Genomic DNA, 21,343 nt, shown 5'->3' with positions numbered 1-21,343 from the left:
CAACTCTCACAAGTATGGACATTAAGTTTTCAAGCAACATAGTCACAATCAAATCTTGCCATTTCACTCTTAAAATGTTTTCCACCCCTTGCAACCCCATCCCTGCTCTTTAATTATACTCACCTAAGAGTGGTGTATCTCAGAGAAAAAAGAGAATTTCCAAGATTATACAGTTTCAGTCTTTAAACACAAATACATCATATATAACTCTCTTGATCAAAAATGATTTGCAGTTAACTGAGGCATCCATGTTAAGTCAGGTTTATTAGTGTTAGTATTAAGTATTATTATTATTAGTAGTAGTATCAGTACCAGTATTAGTATCAGTACCAGTATTAGTAATTGTATCAGGATTAGTATCAGTATTAGTATCAGTATCAGTACCAGTGTTAATATTATTATTAGTATTAGTTTCAGTATCAATATCAATACCAATATTATTATTAGTATCAGGATTAGTATCATTATTAGTATTATTAGTAGCATTAGTATTAATATCTGTATTAGCATCAGTACCAGTATTAGTATTATTATTGTAGTATCCGGATTAGTTTCAGTATCAGTATCAGTACTAGCATTAGTAATCAAAATTAGTATCAGTATTGATATCAGTATCAGTATTAGTATCAGGATCAGTATTAGTATCAGTACCAGTATTGGTATCAGTGTTAGCATCTGTATCTGTATTAGCATTAATACTAGTATTAGTATCAGTACCATTATTGGTATTAGTAGTTTTCTAAGTATTAATTCTTAGTTTAAAAAATAATTCTTGCAGCCCAGATGAAACCCATTTGGTAGTCTGGCAGTCAAAATACTGGATGCTGCATGCCTGTTGCAACTTACTTAATGAACAATGGATTTTCATTCCTCTTCCCAAACCCACTCATCCTGAACCACAGACTCAGGGATCACACATTTGCATCCTTCTTTTCATAAATAAAAAGGCTAAGCAAGCATTTACTCATATAGCCAATAATAATAAATGCTTGCTTGAAATGTGCATAAATGATACCAGACACAAACTGAATAAAAAGGGAAGAGTGCATGCATTATTCGCAGTACAGCAATTATTTTGGAATCATACTATTAAAACAAATCAGGAAATGGGTGAAATAGCAATTGCACACAAACTTCACTGCAGTGACTAGTTTACTGCTTTTCTGTTTTGAGTAATATTTTTGCTAGAGTATATTAACTCCAAATTTCTGCAGAATTATTAGAATAGCTACAGAAAAAATAACAGGGGGTGAAAGGGAAACACTCAGGCTGTAATATCCAAACCAGTGGGTTCTGCTAAATCATAGAATTTGTCAGTTTACAAGAACACAATTAGATTAAATACCAGTGGCTTCTATGACTTCTGGATGTTATTACCGCACGGATTTTCACTTCAGTTATGACACTAGTTTCTAAGTACGGGTAACACACAGATTATGTATGAGGTAGATGGTGTTACCTATCTCAGAAGAAGTTAGCTCAGATGACTTTGATAAAAATTGGTTTATGCCATGAAAGCAAATTTCCTTGCACCTAATTCACTGACACACAAAATCAATAAGGATGTACTTATCTGCTTAATCAAGTTTTCATTATCATCAACTTCTTGATTTTCAATGCTTCACCAAACAAAGACTTGGCTGGTAGAATATGTATTTCCTTCAATAGTGAAAGGGCATGAAATTAATACTATATAACAAAGGAGAATGAGTTGATTGCTCCCCTAAATGTCACTTTATTACTTCATAACAATTTGTCTGATGATGCTGAATTTGCAGATGGTGAAGTCTCCCATTTCACTGTCATCTGCTCAGCACGTCCCTGAAAAAAGAGGGCCTATTTCTTGTAGTGACACTGCCAAGTGTTTCCATTACAATGCCAAGATTGCACCATATTTTGGAAAGTGAAATAGCCACTATATCAACCTTGGTTTAGAAATGTTTTTTTAAATACTTTATTGAATTATCACTTGTGACATTGGATGAGAAATGTTATCTCTAAAACTACAGACAGCATTTTATAAGCCTCTTCGTGTGGCCAAATTATGCACTAGCGAAATGGATGTCTAATGGCAGTAATTCTACCAAACAATGGCAACAAATAAGTTAGCAGAAAAAGGGCACGCTGACAGAGAAAGTTTCGTGAAATATCCTCTTCAATTGCTGCACTTAACTTCATGGTGCTTGAGTAAAATTCAGATATTTCAGATGTACTTATGGCTAGCTTGCTTTTGCAAGCATAGAGGAGCATCTGTGTCATTAGAGTATTAAATACAAGTGATAGTTCAGGTTCCATGGGGGAAAATGGAATGTAACACCTTCAGTCTGCCCATCTCACTCATAGGTTCACAGATAAGTACTAGGTAAGTTGCGTAGTGTGGGCCACTTAAAGCCTAGCCAGTTTCTCTTTTTGTGATCAAATTAACCTATCCCATTTGGTTAGATATTGGCCTTACACATCCCATGGTCTGTAATTATATATTACCCTTAATGAGAATAATTAGGATAATACCACAGATAATTTATGGGGGAACCATGCATGGGATAAAGCATTTAGGAGCTGCCTCTGTCCATTAGTAGTACACAGAGCAGTCCAGGGGTAAATTTTCTGTTTCCTATCCATAGAGGTTTATTCCCAGTTTATTTCACTTTTCTATAATACCTGAGTGGGGAATTGTGTTAAAAGCTTTGGCCAGATCAAGGTATGCTGAGTGTACTGTTTTACCTACATCCATTGCTTTGGTGAACATTTAAATAAAAAAAAAAACACCAGGCTGAGTAAGCAGGATGTGCCCTTGATGAATCCAAACTGAGATGGGTCCAGTGTCTGGAAGTTCCCTGTGTCCTGACTGATTAGCTCCATAAGTCTTTCCATGGCTTTGCATATGTGGCTGATCAGACTTACGGGTCTGTAATTGCCTTTGCCTCTGAAAGGTCTTCCATTATGCAGTTGAATGGCTGCAGCTGTTCTCCAGTCACTTGCTACAAAACATGTATGAGTGCTGAGACTGAACAGTGTTGTTACGGGTGTGGCTAAATCATGCTTCATGCTATTTAAGATACATTCAGGGATATTGTCAGAACCCACTAATGAAGTATTTTTAGCTTTTGATAGCACTTTTAGTACTTGGTATTGTATGATAGCTGATGGCGAGCCAGTTTCAGGTATATCTTGAGGGACAGAGGGGAGGGATGGGTAAAGTTAGAGCTAAATTTATCGACCCGTAGGTTAACTATATCTTCAGCCTCAGTGTAGGTAACATTGTTCACAATCACCTTAGCACCTTGCCTGGTTGTGCTTTTGAGATTAGTAACATAACTAAAAAATGCCTTGTGATTGACTTTGGCTTGGGCAGCCATTTTATCCTCAAACTTGGCTTTGGTGGATTTTATTACACTGTTGAGTTGCTTGTGTATTTCTTTGAGAAGGGCTCTTGCATTCTGGGAATTACTCTTCTTTCTTTTGGTCCAAATCCTTCTCCTTTTATTATAAAGCTTGTTGATATTACCTTTCTACCATGTGGGTTTTTTTCTGGTGGATGTCCTGCACTCGTTCCTATAGGGTACAACTACAATTATGCAGCTGATTACATGCTGTTATAGTGTGATGGCATACGTTTCTCCATATTCTGTGGAGTTATCTGGGTTTGGTAGGGATTTAAAGCTTGCAATGTATCACTTAGGAGTAGTTACTTTGTCGTAAAGAAATCTCTAAAGGTACCTTGGTTGGAAGGGATCTCTAGTTTCAGTTTTATTTCGAAGGAGACTGCTTTACAGTCAGACCTGAGAAGTGATGAAGATATGTGAGGGATGATGCAAGATGCTCCCATATTTTTAAAGAGGTGGGTACTCTGATTAATGGTTCCAGGGCATTTTATATAAACAAAGTCCAAGAATCTCTGTGATTGTGCACTAGTGGTATTGTAGTTTTCCCAGTCTAGAGTTGGATGATTTAAGTCACCTAGGAAAATGGTATTGGGTTTAATACTGAGTGACTGTAGTTCCTGTAGGTAGGCATTATGGCTTTCTTGTATCATAGAGGGAGTTCTATAGATAGATAAGTAATATATGGTAAGGACCTTTCTGATGGTTACTTGTACATGAAGGAGCTCTAGTGCAAAATGTTGCCCTACCAACCTTGATGTGAATCTCTTCTGGATGTAGATTAAGACACTTTTACGTTTTATCCCATCGTGCACAGTAGCTGTTCTAAATGTGTTCAAGGCATTATACCCCTGCATAGCTGGAGTGCTCTCTGCTATTTTAAACCATGTCTCAGTCACTACACAGACATCAATGTTCTCCAGAGTAAGAAGGGCTTGTAGAGAGCAGAGCTTCTTGTTTAGGCTCCTAGAATTGATCAGTAACACTTTCAAATTTTCCTTTGCTTGATTCACTATGTTAGTAGATGTAGTAGTCTGGCATTGCCTAGAAAAGGTACTATGATGGTCTTTGCCTACAACTGAAACCCTAGAGGGGACTGATGCAGGCCATCACCAGTGAAGCAATACAGTCTGTCAATTATATTCTCCCATGCTCACAAATATTGGACCTCCTTTGAATGACACCAAAAACTGAGCCAATTATTGAAGTCAATTTTTTTTTGCTTTTATCTTTGCATCATCCTTAGAGAAGGTAGACTGCTGCTCTGTGGTAGACAAGCACCTGCCTTGGGCACATAGTCCGAGAGCTCCATCATGTCTCTCTGCATATAGTCCAATGGGATCCACCTCAAGTCATTGACACCAGCATGAACTATTACAGAGTCATACTGGTACATGTTGTTCAATGACTTGAGTGCCTACATGATCTGACAGATCCTGGCACCAGACAGGCAACTGCCACTCTCTCCTTCCTCAGCCTGGCAAAGGCATATCTGTATGTCTTACCATGGAGTCACCTATAACAATAATGTTTGGGTGGCTCGATGCCTGCAATATGAGCTCAGCATCTATAACTCGGGGACTACTTGTATTATGTGAGAAGGTAGCCTTAACTTGCTGAGTGTGCTTCGCACATGTGCTAGGTTTTGGAGGCCTTTGTTGTTTAGGTAGCTTAATCTTTTAAACCTCAGCATATGATGGATTATGTGCCATGATGGCCTTGGGAAGGTGTGATGTGTGATGTACTGCTGATGATTTTGGTGTCTGGGTTTATTGTGTGTGAACTTTTTGCCCCCAAGGATATTATGTACATACATCTCTCACACACTGTGTTGTGCTGTTTGAGTAATAGATGGCCATCAGACAGCATGAGCCAATTCCTACAATGTCTCATGATACCCATCTCAATCAGGCTGGCTAGAGAAGTTGCCGGGAAGTACTGGTCCATGGTACCAACAAGAATAATTCTTGGGGCAGGGGTAACTATAATTTCTCGGAATTTGGTTTTACGATAATGTCTGGGTGGACTTGCTATTGAGTACTTAAAGTTCGATACAAAACAACTAGCCTAGAAACCTTCTTCTGCCACTAGCAAAAAACTCACTAATCTGATACTCAGTCACTGCAGGCAGTATCAATACACTCAATATTAAGCAATTTTATCAAAGGGCTTTTAGTCTGGTGAGTAGTTTAAGGGGAAAGACTTTGCAAAATTATACTTACATGCTTATTGTCAACAGCTAATGAAACTGGGAGAGGGAGGGAATTATGTTATCAAGTTAAAATAAGGGGCAGGCAACAACAGATACACACAACTACAACAGGATGGGTGGCAGGAAAAGGCAATTAGACCCTTAACTCTGAGCTGACTAGCCTGGAATTGCATTAATGCAAAGATTAATCCTGCACTGGCCTGACATACACTCAGTACATAAGAATGAAAGCAGGGTTTAATTCCCGCAGTTAGAACACTTAAACAGCAAAATGAAGATAGCTCAAACATTTATCCTTCCAATGTGATGTGACTGACAAATTCACATGCAGAACTGAAAGAGCCACAGATCAGTAAACTCAATTGACCACTGGCAGAAGGGTGTCATAGTTACCAGAGGTCAGTGGGCAAGAGATTAAAAAAAAACTAACACCTGTTTTTGTTTGGGGTCATGGTGGATACAAAAATATGAGAAGAAAACAAAGAATACAAAATATGAAATCCACTGGGTTATGGGATATCTACTACTTGACTACTGGTAACAAAGGAAACACAATCTCCCTGGTCCAGATTCCCTGAATTTTCAAGTAGAGTGCTACTGTGTGAGACACTTTTGGTATTTCTATTTTCCATTCAAATGTGCAACCATGAAGTTGGGATATATAAGTAAATGATGTGTTATGGTGACATCCCCTCACATGGTGAGTTGCATAGGAAACTTGTCCGTTGCAAAACATGCTTGGAAAGTAAAGTGACCTACAATTTACTAGGCTGGATGTTTGATGACTGTTTTTTTTTCAAGTTTGGTGTCAGGAGGTCACACTTTGGGGTTTCATGGCAGATACATTATGTTTCTATGTCTGGCCACCCCTGCACTGGACTGACAAACTGATTTTTATTCAGTCTTCTTACTGATAAAAATCTGTTGATATAGAAAGTGCAGTTTCATCACATGGAAGAGAAAACTGAATTATCTTTTATTAACCTAAGATTTTTAAGCATTCTTTATTAATCTTTGATTTTTAAGCATTCTTTGTATTGTTTATTTCTAATGTGCTGTTCTACATACAACTAATGTTCTTTGTATCTCTGCTTGTCAACTCACCTTGCAACTAACTGTGATATTTCACTTTGTATGACTACACTCATATCTTTCTATATTGCCTTTGGTATTTCATCCCTGGGCTAAGACAGAAATTGGTCAGTACTAATCAGAGCTCTACCCTGGAAAACAAACACCACTTGAGTAGCACCTAGAGGAACTAGGCATTTCTCGCACAGAGCTCAAGTTTGCAGATACACACTGCCTGGTGGCCAGAGATTCGGACATGTTCAGAGGCATGTATGATCCCCATGATCAGCAGTACCAATGGAGCACTAGTGACCCACCAGGTGGATTAAGGTCTACAAGAGGTTGGAAGGGGAGGTCACCAGTGCCGGAAGTCTGCTCCAGTCCCCACTGTCAAGCTCTTGCCTATCCAGGTGAATAGGATAATTAGGCCTCCAATTAAGGAAAGAAGGGGCTATAAGCATTCACCTGAGCAGACAAAGGTATGGATCTCACCTCACCCCCCCCCCCCAAGAAACAAGAATAAATGGGTTGGATGGGCAAAGGAAGGGCAGCTATAGGGAAATACCTGGTGAACAGAAAAAAAATCATGCATAATACATGCACATTCTGTAATTAATATACTTTCAGAGCATGTCCTGAGTGGGAAAGTAAATATAATGCCTGAACCAAAAATGTCTATGGCGTTTAGCAATATATATATATATATATATATATATATATATATATATATATATATATACATTGTTTAAACTGACAAGTCTCCTCAGAAAGTGCAAAGGCAAAGAGAAGATGCATATCGTTCGCTAATTTTTGTTTCTGCAATTTTATCACTGTAAACTACTTTTAAGGTTATATAACAATGAAAACTATTACACTTTCTAAATGTTTTGAATGGGAGATGGACTCTTACATATTTTTATAACCTTCACTACTTGTTTGCATAATAATTTTCATGTTTTATCCATTCCCTACTAGTTTGTTATACCTGTATTAATGTAATAAACACAAATGCCTTTTTGAACCTCTATTATTACTTTAGGCTATTTACTGACAGTAAACAGAACGAACAGTGAAGTCTGAAGGAATCAAACCCGTTTGTATTATATAAATTGTTCAGTGTCCCCAAAGCAACAATGTTGCACATCATTTTAAACTGTATTAGTCTGCATACTTTAGATCCTTTTACTTTTCATATTTGTTGCATGTTAGAATTGCTAATTGTTTGTTGCCTCACTCTCTCTATCTCTGACTTTCTGTTTCTGTCTGTCTGTCTCTCTCTCTTTCTCTCGGTCTGTCTCTATCTTGCTCAGTCTTTCACTTTGCATAGCTTACTATGTAGTACAATTAGCAACACTATAAAAAATTTAAAGTTAACAAAATTTAAGAATGTAAAATGTAGTTCTGTTCCTGTAAAACATGTAATTGAGTATAAACTAAGACCCATTTTAGAAGGACAAAAAATAATTGAGTATAAAACGCAAGTAAAAACAACTACTTCACTCCTACTAGATGCAGTAACAGAACAAGCATTGTTTCAGCTACAGACTACTATTCTTTCTCCTCCGAAGTTAACCTATTCAGAAATTAAAAGGAGCTTAGTCTGTCAACTTCTTAGAAAATTATGACACTTCTAGTCCCACTGTCATTTTTCTTCATTAAATATGACGGAGGCTTGTACCACCTAGAGATGACACTTCCTTCAAATGTACATCTAATGGTATGAATTCTCCAAGTAGAAATTTTCAATTTAATCACAGCACAAGACAAATAGTGCAATATATGACCCCACAAAGGCAATATGACAGTTATTGTAGAATCTGTAGTCTCATGGAGCTAAGTTAAATAATACAGCTAAGTGGAATGTAACAGTAAGCTAATGTACAAAGTTTCTGAAAACCTCATAACATTTAGAGTACAGCACTTAACTGCATTAGCTACCTTCTTTGCAAAGCCATGTCAAATTTCAGAAGTCCTGAAGTTAAAATAAAAAAACTTAAATGGTTTCTTGAGTTTATAAAATGGAAAGCATAATGCCAGGTGCCTTACAGACTGGCAAAGAACTTTCAGAATGCAGTAGCCTGATTGTAATAATAATATATATATATATATAAGTGCCCTCATTCTAAGTAAAACCTGATTGTGAAGATACTTAACTTGAAACCAAGGATGGCCTATTAGTTTCTTATGGGTTAACAACACAGCATTACTTGGTTGTCTTATAAAAAATAAATGAAAGTAACACTGAACCATACCTCTCAACTGTTCAGATTTTCACAGAATACCCAGATATTTGGCTCATATTTTTTTCTGTTCCCCATAAAATTTGTGGGCGGGGTTAGCAAATCACTGGGATGATCTGAGGATTGAAGTAACTACATAATGACTTACATTTGAGTTTCAGACTTTAAATACTTCAGAAAATGTATTTTAAAACCAACTTTGTTACTCTAGCAACTTTCTAGGTTTCTAAGAGAACTATTTAAAATATATCCCTATTTTTGGGCCTTTGTCTCCCCATTTTGTTGGGCTTTGTCCAGATTCTTTGCACTCAGAGGTTGAGAGGTATGCCCCGAACCTATGGTAAATGACAAAAGTACAAGACACTTTTGAGTTACGTAGTAGGTAATAGTTGCAATTTATTTTGTAATGTTTATGGTCACACCCCTGTGTAGATGCTAGTATTGAATGAAATTAGACATTTTCACTCTGCACAGGATAGGAAAGTCAACATTAATTATTCTCTTCTGCACTCTCTCTCCATCACCTCCTGTACAGGGGTCTCTGCTCAATTAACTGTCATCTCAGTCATAGTTAGAACTATATCCCTTTGTGCTATTTGCATTGTATTCCTTAAAGAAGGAACAGTATCATTCAATGAAAGACTCATGGTACATACAGTTTATTATGAGCCTACAAAGGGATTTGACACTATACTGCATAAGGGAATAATTAACAAATTAAAAGCAGTAATTGTCAATCCATACATAATTTATAAACAACTGGTTAAGCCACAGGACACCAAAGGTCAATGTGGGAGAATTTACCCATCTGTTGCAATGGTGGTTATCAGTGGTGTTTGACAGGGGCTGTACTGTAACCACTCCCTTTTGAACTATGCTTCTCAGATATAAAGATGAAAATGGGCTATGAATAATGAAATATATGATGACTGCAAAATAATTAACATGATTAGTTCATGTAGATGTGGAAGTTCTCCAAGATGGTCAACAAAAACTACTTATCTGGTACAACTGTAATGACCTCACTGTTAATGTCAGTACCTCTCAACCTCTTAGCACAAGGAATCTGGACAAAGCCAAAAATAACAGAGGAACAAAAGCCCCAAAATAGGGACACATTTTAAATATTGCTCTTTTATTTTAGAAAGTTGCTAGAATAATAGGATTTGCAGTAGCATGCATTTTTCTGAAGGATATGAAGTCTGAAACTCAAATGCCTGTCATTATTTAGTGGCTTTAATCCTAAATGATTTGCCAGAAAAACACACATTTTATGAGAAACAGACCAAAAATATGAGGCAAACATTTGGACATTCTGAAAAAATCTGGACAGTTGAGAGATAAATATCAGTAATAAAAAAGGTTATACATACATTACACAACTTTTGAAGACATTGTCATAAAATTCTAAATAGTGGGGTCCCTCTGGGTTCCTTGCTTGCATTATTTCTATTTATCATTTGCTTCTCTGAGATTAAAGCTGATGTTAAGGATCAGTGACTGACCACATCTACAAATGACTGCAAATTTTGAACTGTCAATAATTCTCCAGAGGAGATTCAGATCCTGCAAGATAGGCTAACATGTAGAGGTCTATGGTTCCAGGATCATAGCCTAAACGTAACTGCTAAAATCTATTGTATTGTGCCCTATAGGAAACACAAACACCCATACACATACCAAATAAATGTCACCCTACTCAAAGCTGACACAGTCATTGTGACCTAGGTAGTTTTATAGACAATCTTTCCTTTGACCACCATATATCTACAGTTGTCTGAAAGTCTTTGTACCTAGCCCAGCTGATCATCCAAGGTATTGTTCTAGGTCCAAGGAATATATTCTCTACTTCACCCTCATTAGGCCCTAAGAAATATAATGCATTCTGTAGTATGTACGTGTTCAAACTGATGAACCAGCTTGAAAATACCCAGTGATTCCTCACCAGGAGAATCAAGAGTGTGATTTCTGTGAGTCACACAACCCACCTTAAAGTGTTATATCTCTTCTTCATCACTTACACACTTTTAAAGAGTGATCACTGCCTTGCTTAGAAGACCTCAAATGACCTAGTTCTGTGTGACCTCATTCATATTCAAAGCAAATGTAACTCCAGTAACACCCATTTAAAATATCTGAACCTCCACTGTAAAAAAATAGAATCTGCTTTCAAAATGGATGCCTCTCTCAAAGAATTCCTCTCTTTTGAAATAGACTTTCCCCTTACATTATGCAAAGTATCTCTGTAATCCTCTTCAAACACTACCTAGACAACTGAATAAGTAACCATAAATTCATGCCAGGAATGGCCCCTCTACCCCTCTTAGAAAGGGGCAGTAAGTACTGAAATTTGTGGAGGTTATAAATGTTCTATCCAATCAGACTAGAAATAAACTATGACCATATGAATCTGGATATGTTATCACTTCCCTGCAACTACATTTTATATTAGAAGAAAGACAGTATAATGCTAGTCCTTTACTAGGTTAGGGTTTGACAATGAAGTGTATGTTTTTTGTATTTCTGTCTGAAATGGGAAAGAAAGGCTGCATGACCAAAAAAAATTCTATTATGGTCAAAAAGTCAGAGAACTGACTGTGAATGTGCACACTATTTTTACTGCTTTATACATCTGCACAATACCAGATGGTTATGGAACAGAATTATTACATCAATGCATGAGCAGATGTGGTTCAACAGAAAAGGGACTGTACTATCAAGCCTGGTATAAAGATGCCAAAAAATGGAACTATTTCATGCAGCGACTCTATTTAAGCAAACTCCCTGCAAAAGATGAACTGGGACCAGGGGTGGCTCGTGCTATCGGACTGCCGGACTACAGCCCTCCCACTTACAAAAACACAAAAAAAAAATCATTAAAACTAAAAAATAAAAAGCATGAGTCCCGACTCCTCTGCACATGCACAGAGGCATTTGAAGACTTCAGACTGCCTTTATCAGCAGTCCGAATAGAGAAACACAGGTACCCAGCAATCATTGCTGCAAGTGCACCCAGGAATCAGTGCAGTGACGACCGCACAGAAGAGGAGGTCCGGACTGCTTTGGCTGCAGGCAGACCCAATGAGGAACAGAGGTGAGCTGGAAGACCCAATGAGGACTGAGAGAGGTGAGCTGCTCTCGCAGGACATATTGCTCTGTTTCGCGGGCGGGTTTGGTTGCTGGATTGCGCCATTCAGGAGGTGGTGGTCGCTGGAGTGTGTGTGTGTGTAAAATGCCCCAGTTACTATATACTGGTGGCTAGAGAGAGCAAATGGTGGTGGATAGAGATACTCAGGCTTGAACCCTGTACCTTGGATGCAGGTGGCAAGGACCTGAATTCCCTCTCCACCACCATTTCTAAAAACAAATTTGCAGATTTTTGCCTCATATTTGTTCTGTTCCTCATAAAATCTGTGGTTTCTGTATCTACATTTTTCCTTGCAAAGTCTGTAGTGTAGTGGTGCACTGGTAGCATTGCTGCCTAACAGCTACAAGTTCTCTGGTTTGATTCTTGGCTGGGATGCCTTCTGTGTGAAATTGTTCTAGCAGTTGTCTAAGTTTATAACATGGATATTTGAAATTTGTCCCTATTTTTGGGACTGTATTCCCCCATTATTGCCTTTGTCCAGGTATTTTGTGCTAAGGTTGAGAGTTATCTATGGTGGGAACTGTATTCATTGAATGTTTGGGGGCTGTACCCCCCCCCCATTACTGGCTTTGTCCTCATGTTTTTTGCTAAGAGGTTGAGAGCTATAGTGAGAACTGAATTCACTGAATATGTTTGGGGGCTGTATTCCCCCCATTATTGGCTTTGTTCAGGTGTTTTGTGCCAAGAGGTTGACAGCTCTGCTGAGAGCTGAATTCACTAAATGGTAGCCATTTAAGTTTGTCTTCCTCTCTTTTACAAAACAGCTGATTTGGCATAGTGGTATGTTTCTCTGACTGTTTTGCACAGGGTCACCTGGGTTATAAACGTGGCAGTGAAATGTATGGTGGTAACACAGCATTTTATTCTTGCAACTTTCCAACATTATACAAGCAATGTTTAAAATGTGTCCCTGGTTTTTGGGCTTTTGTCCCGTGCCCCCCCCCAATAAATTTCAGCTTTTTCCAGATTTGTTGTGCTGCAAAGTTCAGAGATACAACTGCGTGTCGAGTAGATTTTACAAGGAGCTGAGAGCTGCAGGGGAACAAAACTTTAGTGCTGCTTATTCTAAGTCTGCTTGCATTAATAGCACAACAGGTAGTGTACTTGCTTTTGATGCAGAAGGCTGTGGGTTCTACTCCCACAGTAGATAGATGCAATGCTGACACTGTACTGTGTTGTAATGTGGGTGGATGCTGCAGTCCTTTTTGGCAAAGATATCTAGAGTAGTAACTATGAACCTGAACCTGTTATCAGTTTGCCGTACAGTCCCTATTGCTATATTACTAGCTTATCATTTTTTTTAGTGCATGCAACATAGGCAATGTATTCCTCAAGGGCAACAGGCACTTTATTTGTAGATGAATAAACAGTGACATATAAAGTTGTTTGCTAGCAGCAACCTCTTCATTGTTACAGATTTCTTTAATGTGGAATTATTTAGATGCCTTTTACTACTTTAGAAATTGTGCATATTTACTGATACTGGTGGACTGTAGAAGGTTGAGTAGACTTTTATGATGGGAATGTTCTGAATTGGGTAGTTTTGTCATTGATGTATGCATTTTGTTTCATTGTTTACTGGAAAAATGTTCAAAACAATAAATTTAAAATGCCGTCTAACAACTGTACTGTGTTGTACAAGGAATATAATTTAGTAGAATCAGGAAGGTGTATCAAAGAGCACATGTATGTTTCATGTGCAAGGGGCCTATGATTTGAAAACAGACCAAAGTTAATCTTTATCTGCCTCTGGCAAAATGTATTTTCTTTGAATGTGGGTTTCAATGCTGTTTCATTGAATGTGAGTTTCAAGGGCAGAGAAGTTTTTAATGATAAGCCTGTTTTCATTGTGAGACTGCGTTGCTTTGTTTAGCAGATGTCTTAGTGTTTGTGCTGTAAAATGCAAAATAAAACTTTCAAATGAAATCCAAATCATCATAGAAGTAAAGCAGTATGCACATTAGTGTTTATGGTAAAAGGAGTGAAATAGCCAAGTAACGGATCATTGGAATGGCTGGAGGGGAGAGGGCTCCATTCAACCATGATTTTGTGAGGGGGAAGGGCGGCAAACTCAAAGACAGACCCAGCTGAACTATACCTCCCAACTGTCCATATTTTCACAGAATTAATAGATTTTTGCTTCTTATTTTTGGATTGTTCCTCATAATATTTGTGGTTTTCTCATTTAGGAATTAAGTCACTAAATAATGACACACTGAGTTTCAGACTTCATAACCTTCAGAAAAATGCATGCTAAAGTAAGACCTGTTCTATCAACTGTCTCAATTTATGCAAGAGCAATTTTTAGTAATGTTTATATGTTCCCCCAATATATTTGGCCTTGTCCAGATTTATTGCATTAACAGGTTGAGAGGTACATGCAAATAAATTGTTTTATAGAATTAGGCATAGCCAAACCTCTCAACTGTCCCCGAATTTGGCTCAAAATGTTGCTCTTCCCCTAATAATCCCTTTGCAAAATAGCACTTTTGGAAGAGAACATGGAGGGTTTACAATTAAGAAGTAACTGTAATAATCAGAGTTATAGATTACTTTTATTTCAGAAATGCATGTAGATTCTTTTATTTTGTCAGCTGCTCAAGTTAGCAGTACTATTATTTAAAAAGTATCCCTTCTTTGACAGGTTCCCAGCTGTATTGTGTGGCTATTTTATATTTTTGCATCACATTTCTGGTCCATTTTTCATAAAATTGTTTTTTTTTTTGGCAAATTAGTGGTAGATCATTAAAGACTGAAGTTAGAAAATAATGACAGACATTTGAGTTTCAGATTTCATATCCTTCAGAAAATTCATACCAATGCAAGACCTACTGTTCTGTTATCTTTCTAAGTTTATAAGAGCAAAATTTAAAAATTGTCCTTATTTTTGGGCCTTTGTCCCACTTCTATGTATGGCTTTGCTCTGAGGGTGAGAAGTATGACAAATGTGTCAGGGCCATCACAGTCAGCCAGAGACATTTCAAATTGTGACATACTTGTTGCACCCTGCTCCCCCATGTAGTGACTCTGGATGTGTCCAAGTAAGGCAAGGAGCAGTTATGCAGTGTAAGTGTACAGTGTATCCCCCTATCCAAGGTAGAGTACTACAGTGGCTTTTCATCTGTTCTTGATTTTGCAGAATGGTCTGGTTTCTGTCATATTTTTGTACTGTTGATTTATGCTTATTACTCAAAGTGCCTGTTGCTCTGTGTTTTAAGTAGCAATGCTTTAATGACCATCAGGTAAGCTTTTCTGAGATCATAACATGCTAGTAAACTTTAATAAACAAACAAACAAACAAACAATAAACAAAGACATTGGTAATCTCCAAACTCTGGACCCTACTCAGTTTGGATTTGTAAAAGGCAGATCATGTCTCCTAAACCTGATTGACTTATTTGAAGCAGTCACCAAAGCCATAGATGATGGTAAAATGGTTCACACAGCTTATCTAGATCTCGCCAAGGCTTTCGACACCATCCCCCACTCTGGAATTATAGATAAGCTCACTAAACTAGGTATAAATCCCTATGTCATAAGATGGGTTGCCAATTGGCTCACAGACAGAACCCACACTGTGAAAGTAGCAGATTCCAAATCCGACATCAGACCAGTGACAAGTGGAGTACCACAGGGTTCAGTCCTGGGTCCTCTCCTGTTTGTTATCTACTTCTCTGAAGTGCAGGCCAACACAGAAGGTCTTTGGCTAACAAAGTTTACAGATGACTGCAAACTAGGAGCCATAATCGAAACTCCTAACGATGTGGACAAACTACAAAAGGGCCTCACTGAGACAGATTCCTGGTGTCAAAGCCATGGCCTGAAGTTCAATGCTAAAAAGTGTATTGTCATCCCCTTTGGTAAAAACTCTGTACCCATGAACTACCACATAGCTGGTAGTCTACTTAATGCCAAAAATGTGATAAGAGACCTTGGGACACAGGTGGACAGTAGTCTCTCCTTTGACAATCACATCGCCACAGTGGTCAGGAAATCTTTCTATGTGGCTCATCTCATCACAAAACGATTCTCATCCAGAAAAAAAGAAGTCATTGTTCCCCTCTACTCATCACTCATTAGACCCATTATAGAGTACAACGCCCCTTTTGGTATGTACCTCACAAGACATCTACAACAACTGGAAAGACCACAGAAATACATCACAAAGAGGATTACTGGCCTCAAACAGATGCCCTATGCAGACCGTCTCAAAAAACTACAGCTTTACTCCATCGCATATCGCCTACTCAGAGGCGATCTCTGCCTAATATACAAAGCTATGTCAAACCCAGAGCTGCTGGACATGCTCCACTTAAAGAAATCCCAATCCCTCCGAGCTACATGCTCTAGGGACCTTAACCTTGTCACCACAATAAACAGAACATGCTGGAGGGATAGATTCCTGTCCCAGAGACTTCCCATACTCTGGAACAGACTACCTATCTATGTCAAACAGAGCTCCTCATTAGCACTCTTCAAGAAAAATCTTGATGATTGGATGGGAAATGGGAAATTCACCCCGGGGATCACTTCTGTGGCTCTGCTCGACAGGGGCATAGGAAAATAATTTTCTTGGGTGGCGAAAGCCAGGGTACATTTTTTGGCTAGGCTTGTATGGGCCCTAGGGCCGATAGCCTAGTAACTACCTATGAACCTATAAGCCTGCCAACATTGAAGCCTTTCTGTTGTTGCCATGCAGAGAATACTTAACTAGATAATGTATAAGCGTTTGGTATTGAAATGCATATGACAGTATTTGTAATAAAGGACAGGATTACATTATTTTAAGAAGCTCATTACACTTGTTGGAGACTTCCAGTGATCTCTGAGGGCTTTACTCGTAAACTAAACAGAATGCCATTCATGTGTGGTCCATAACCTGTACAGTAATCCTTTAAGCAATGTATCTTGAGCTTGTTTGCTTTTCATTTTTTACTTTGATCATGTTTTCCCCCTGAAACAAGTAGATAGTTGCCAGGCAGCAGGTCTTTTTTGGATAAGACACATTTTTACAAGTGGTGGCATTGCAGAGATTGCTACTTTCAGCATGTTACTTGATACTTTAATAAAGCTGAATATAAATTATAATTAGAACTGCAGTGCAAGGAGAAGCTGTTTGAGTTGAGTGCTGCTTGTTTTTCTTATACTTGATTTTGACTGGCATTCCAGTAATGTATTTAAAAAGTAATTTATTTTTTCATGCCTCTCAACCTTTTTGTTTCCAACTAGATATTAAGTAAGCTGTCAAGCTGTCAATGCATTGAAATATTTTTATTCTTTTATACTTCATTTGTCTTGATTGGACTCTCATAATGAGGGTTTGGCACCCAGGGCAGCATATTTAGTTAAAGTTTAGTTTTTGTAGTTTTGAGCATAGCTCCTCCCCTTTCTAGTTGTCCGCACCCCCTTCTTATTGACCTCACCCATTCGGCTATCTCCTGCAGCCCCCCTTTGATTTGAAGTCACCAGCCACCACTGACTGGGACATACACAAAAACAGGAACAACTGTGTTTAGTTCCAGGATGTGCAACAGAAGAGTCAGCTTATGCATTTGTTTTTATATTGTAAATGGATAGAAAGTTTCTGGGATATAGTCTGATAGTCTTTTATCCCAAATGCTAATTTCAGAATCATTATGAATATTATACAGTATGGTTATTATGATATGTTAACTTCTGAAGAAGCAGTTTACCTAGAGCACATCATTTTCAGTAATATGTGGTGGATGTAGGAAAGATTTCTTTAAATAAAAAGTGGAACAATACTGATATACTAGGGAGATTAAATTAGTGGTCATAGAAGAAATATTGGGAAGGGTGACTGGGAATTGGCCTTACAATTCCTTTTCCTTTTTTGGTCAAATCATTTATTTTTTGTTTCCTTTGACTATAATACTTTTTTTCCTTATGTTTCTGTACATACACTGTTTTTACTGTTTTAATACAGTTGCTTGGAATACATTTAAGGACCCCTATTCTTTTTAATCATTGTCATGGGATGTTTTACATTACCTGGTCTGGGGACAGAATTTACAGCCTTCGTAGATGACCAGGATCAAAGGAAAGTCTGCTACTGATTATGTCACTAACATTACATTTCTTGAAGACCATAAGCTTAGCACTCAGATCTGTGAATCTATAAGCAAGTACTCTGTGTCAGATGCCAAAACAGACATACATGTATGTATGAAGACACATGCACAATTATACACACACTTGCTCAAAGATTAAAACACACGTAAGTGCAAAGAACTCTACAGTAGATTCTCTTAACAAAAGCAATAACTCATTACTCCCCTTCTTTGTTGATCAGTTAGTTTTTCTAGTATTTAAAGCATTTGTTTTAGTTATTAAACTGCATTCTTAAGGGAGAAAAGTATTATTAAAACTGTCATTCTGAAACATGATTAAAATAATGAGTTGTTCTGAATTATCTAAGTGAGGGCTACTAACACTACTATGATGTTACGGACAGACTTCACCCTATGACAGAATCGAATTCTAACTTTTTACAAGAGCATAAATGAAACAAAAACTGGATTGTGCTGAAAGAAATTCAGTCTGAGAGTCATGCACTAACATGAAGTTTGGTAACATAGAATCAGTAATTCTGTGGTGAAGCCAGTACCAGCAAGTTAAATCTTACATTTATCTAACTTCAAAACATTGCAATACATTTTTGTTGATAAGTGAGGTTGTTACAGAAATAATACACACCTGAGTCCTATTGAATGCAACTCTTGCAAAGACTGCCTGAGACACACTAGCTCTTTTCAGTTCATCTCTAACTTGCTGATAGATATCCGGAGACACTTCCACTGAAGAATTGGATGGTTCTACTGGTTTTACAGTTCTAGGAATTGGTGGATGATTGAGAAATTGCTGGTTGATGGCTTGTGGATGCTGATGTGCGAGAAGTCTGCTCACAGCTATCTGCTGGTTGATCAAATGTGCCATTGCAATCTGTTGCCTAACCAACTGTGGATTCAGCTGTGGGGACAGCAAGCCAGGGTTCATTATTGGTTGGAGGGCTGGAACTTGACTTCTGATTGGTGGGCTGTGGTGAAGTTGATTGTGTGGAGACTGTTCATTGCTTTTCCCCAATGATGGCAGCTGGTTCATATTTGGCAGATGAGTTGGCCTCTGCGTGATTGAACAGTAGTCTGTAATGTTTTCTCTTTCTACTATAATAAAAACAGACAGAATTTCTTTAAGACTCATCCTAGAGTATATAGAGAACTGAATGAAGGAATACCTTCCACCCTTCAATACAATCTATCAAGTAACAAGACAAAGTGGAGAAAGGAAGCATCAACATACTCTTTGAACCAAACCTCAGATAAACTGCTTTATCAGTTAGAAGGTTTAGAAGGCAAAGACCTTAGTCAAAATCCAAGAGCTGAGCATTAAAGAAATCTATGCTTCAATAGCCTGATGCTGAACTATGGGAGAAAAAAAGGGTCAGAGGAGCAGCTTAGTTATTCCATAAAAACATAAAAAGATAAATTAAATATTGTTAAAATAAAAAAAAATGTGCAGCTGCATTTACCTGCTGTCAGTAGTTTTTGAATGCTGCATTATTGCTATATCAGTCTCAATGAACTACTTGATGTAGGACATGCTATCAACAATGAATAAATCAAGCAAGTCATCAATGAAAAGTTACTTAAAACCTCCAAAAAACAAGTTTAAACTCCCATACACCATTTCTGACATTAAAAGGATCCCCCCCTCTCTCTTTCTCTGTATGTATGCATGTACATATCAATGCACGCACACACACACACACACACACACACACACACACACACACACACACACACACACACACACACACACACACATATATATACATATATATATACATATATAGGTCTACTTCACAAACCCAAAATCCCCCTTACCCGACATTCATATAACCGAGACAACAAAGCCAAAAATGAAGAAAACCAACCATTCAGAGCACCGACTTTCAACTCCAGGTAACTAAGCGATTGGCTAAAAATAAATAAATAAATGAAACTGAAGCAAATTAAACCCACCCCCCTATGTGGGTGGCTGGGTGGCTGTGCGGTCCCCACACCCTCCCTAACTAAATATACAAACTCAAACATCGCACTACTGTGGAGGTAAGGGCCAAAGTTCAACATGGTGGTCAAGTGGTTACTTACCTGGAGATGAAAGTTAGTGTTCCGAACAGTCAGTCTTCTGATTTTTCAGCTTTGTCGTCTCGGTTATATGAAAGTAAAGTAAGTGGGATTTCAGGTGTGTGAAGTAGACCCATATATGTATATATATATATATATATATATATATATATTGGTTTTATTTGTATTGATTTGCATATAGATATATATATATATATATATATATATATATATATGTGTGTGTGTGTGTGTGTGTGTGTGTGTGTGTGTGTGTGAGACGATTCATGTGACTCATTTAGTGACACACTTTGTTGAAAACACATTTAATCTAATCACATTTGATAGAACTATGTAGTAGCTATACAGAATTAATGCTGGGGTAGTTTGGGGTGTTAGAGTGGCAGGATTTATAAGCTAAATTAGTTTAATGTACCATTTGTATATTGCTATTGCCCACCCTACAAGTCTGTGCATCAGCAGTGATTCACTATGTGTGGTGTTTTCTCTTCTCTCTGCAGTTGTATGGCAGTAGTATATTTAATTAAGGGAGGGTAGGGGTGTAGGGGGAAAGGTTTGGAGGAATATTTGTTGTATATGTAGTTTTAAATGGGATGTGATACCACTGAATGTATTACATACCACTTTGGATTAATCTAAATTAACTCAACAACACTTGACTTAAGTGTTAGCCACAGTGACTCATTTTTTCCTTTAGATTATGCTGTCAGAAGTATTGTGTAGCCATTCTTTTCAGCTCAATTCCATTTTTGTATGTGTTTGACTGACTGCAGCATGCCTAAGACTTCATTGCTGTGTTACACTGGTATTTCTGCTAGTCTGCAATCTTTTCTGAAAACATGAAAACAAAATGAACATTTTTGAAACATTTCATCTTTCTCTACTTTTACAAGAACAGTCCTACCTAACTCAATCATTCATTATTTATTCATTTATTTCAAATCTGCTCATTTTTTTTGTGACTCTGCATTCTTTTATTGCTTAATGTTTCTCACAAATTTTTAAACTTCATCCACAATTGTTTCCGGTCATTGCTGCCAAAACCTTGGTCCAGTCCTGAATCCCTTAGTCAGGACAAGGAAATTCAGTCTGGTCTATAGTCAGATTTCTTCGCTCTAATAGGT

The 21,343-nt window shown here is 37.7% G+C and overlaps 1 protein-coding gene across 3 annotated transcripts in view; it reads right to left on the bottom strand.

Moving 5' to 3' along the window:
* The window catches only part of SATB2 (SATB homeobox 2), a 419,213-nt gene that overhangs the window by 159,365 nt on the left and 238,505 nt on the right, over positions 1 to 21,343 (bottom strand). For all 3 annotated transcript variants that reach the window (XM_044060638.1, XM_044060639.1, XM_044060640.1), the window contains exon 7: positions 18,772 to 19,238. In XM_044060638.1, coding sequence (XP_043916573.1) covers positions 18,772 to 19,238 — 467 coding nt within the window. The remainder of the gene's footprint in view (positions 1 to 18,771; positions 19,239 to 21,343) is intronic.

Source organism: Protopterus annectens, chromosome 2.part0 (assembly GCF_019279795.1).
Source record: "Protopterus annectens isolate FY-2018-M chromosome 2.part0, PAN1.0, whole genome shotgun sequence".
Lineage (NCBI taxonomy): Eukaryota > Metazoa > Chordata > Ceratodontiformes > Protopteridae > Protopterus > Protopterus annectens.
The sequence above is the reverse complement of the archived record's forward strand: the minus strand, read 5'-3'. Positions and strand labels throughout refer to the sequence as shown.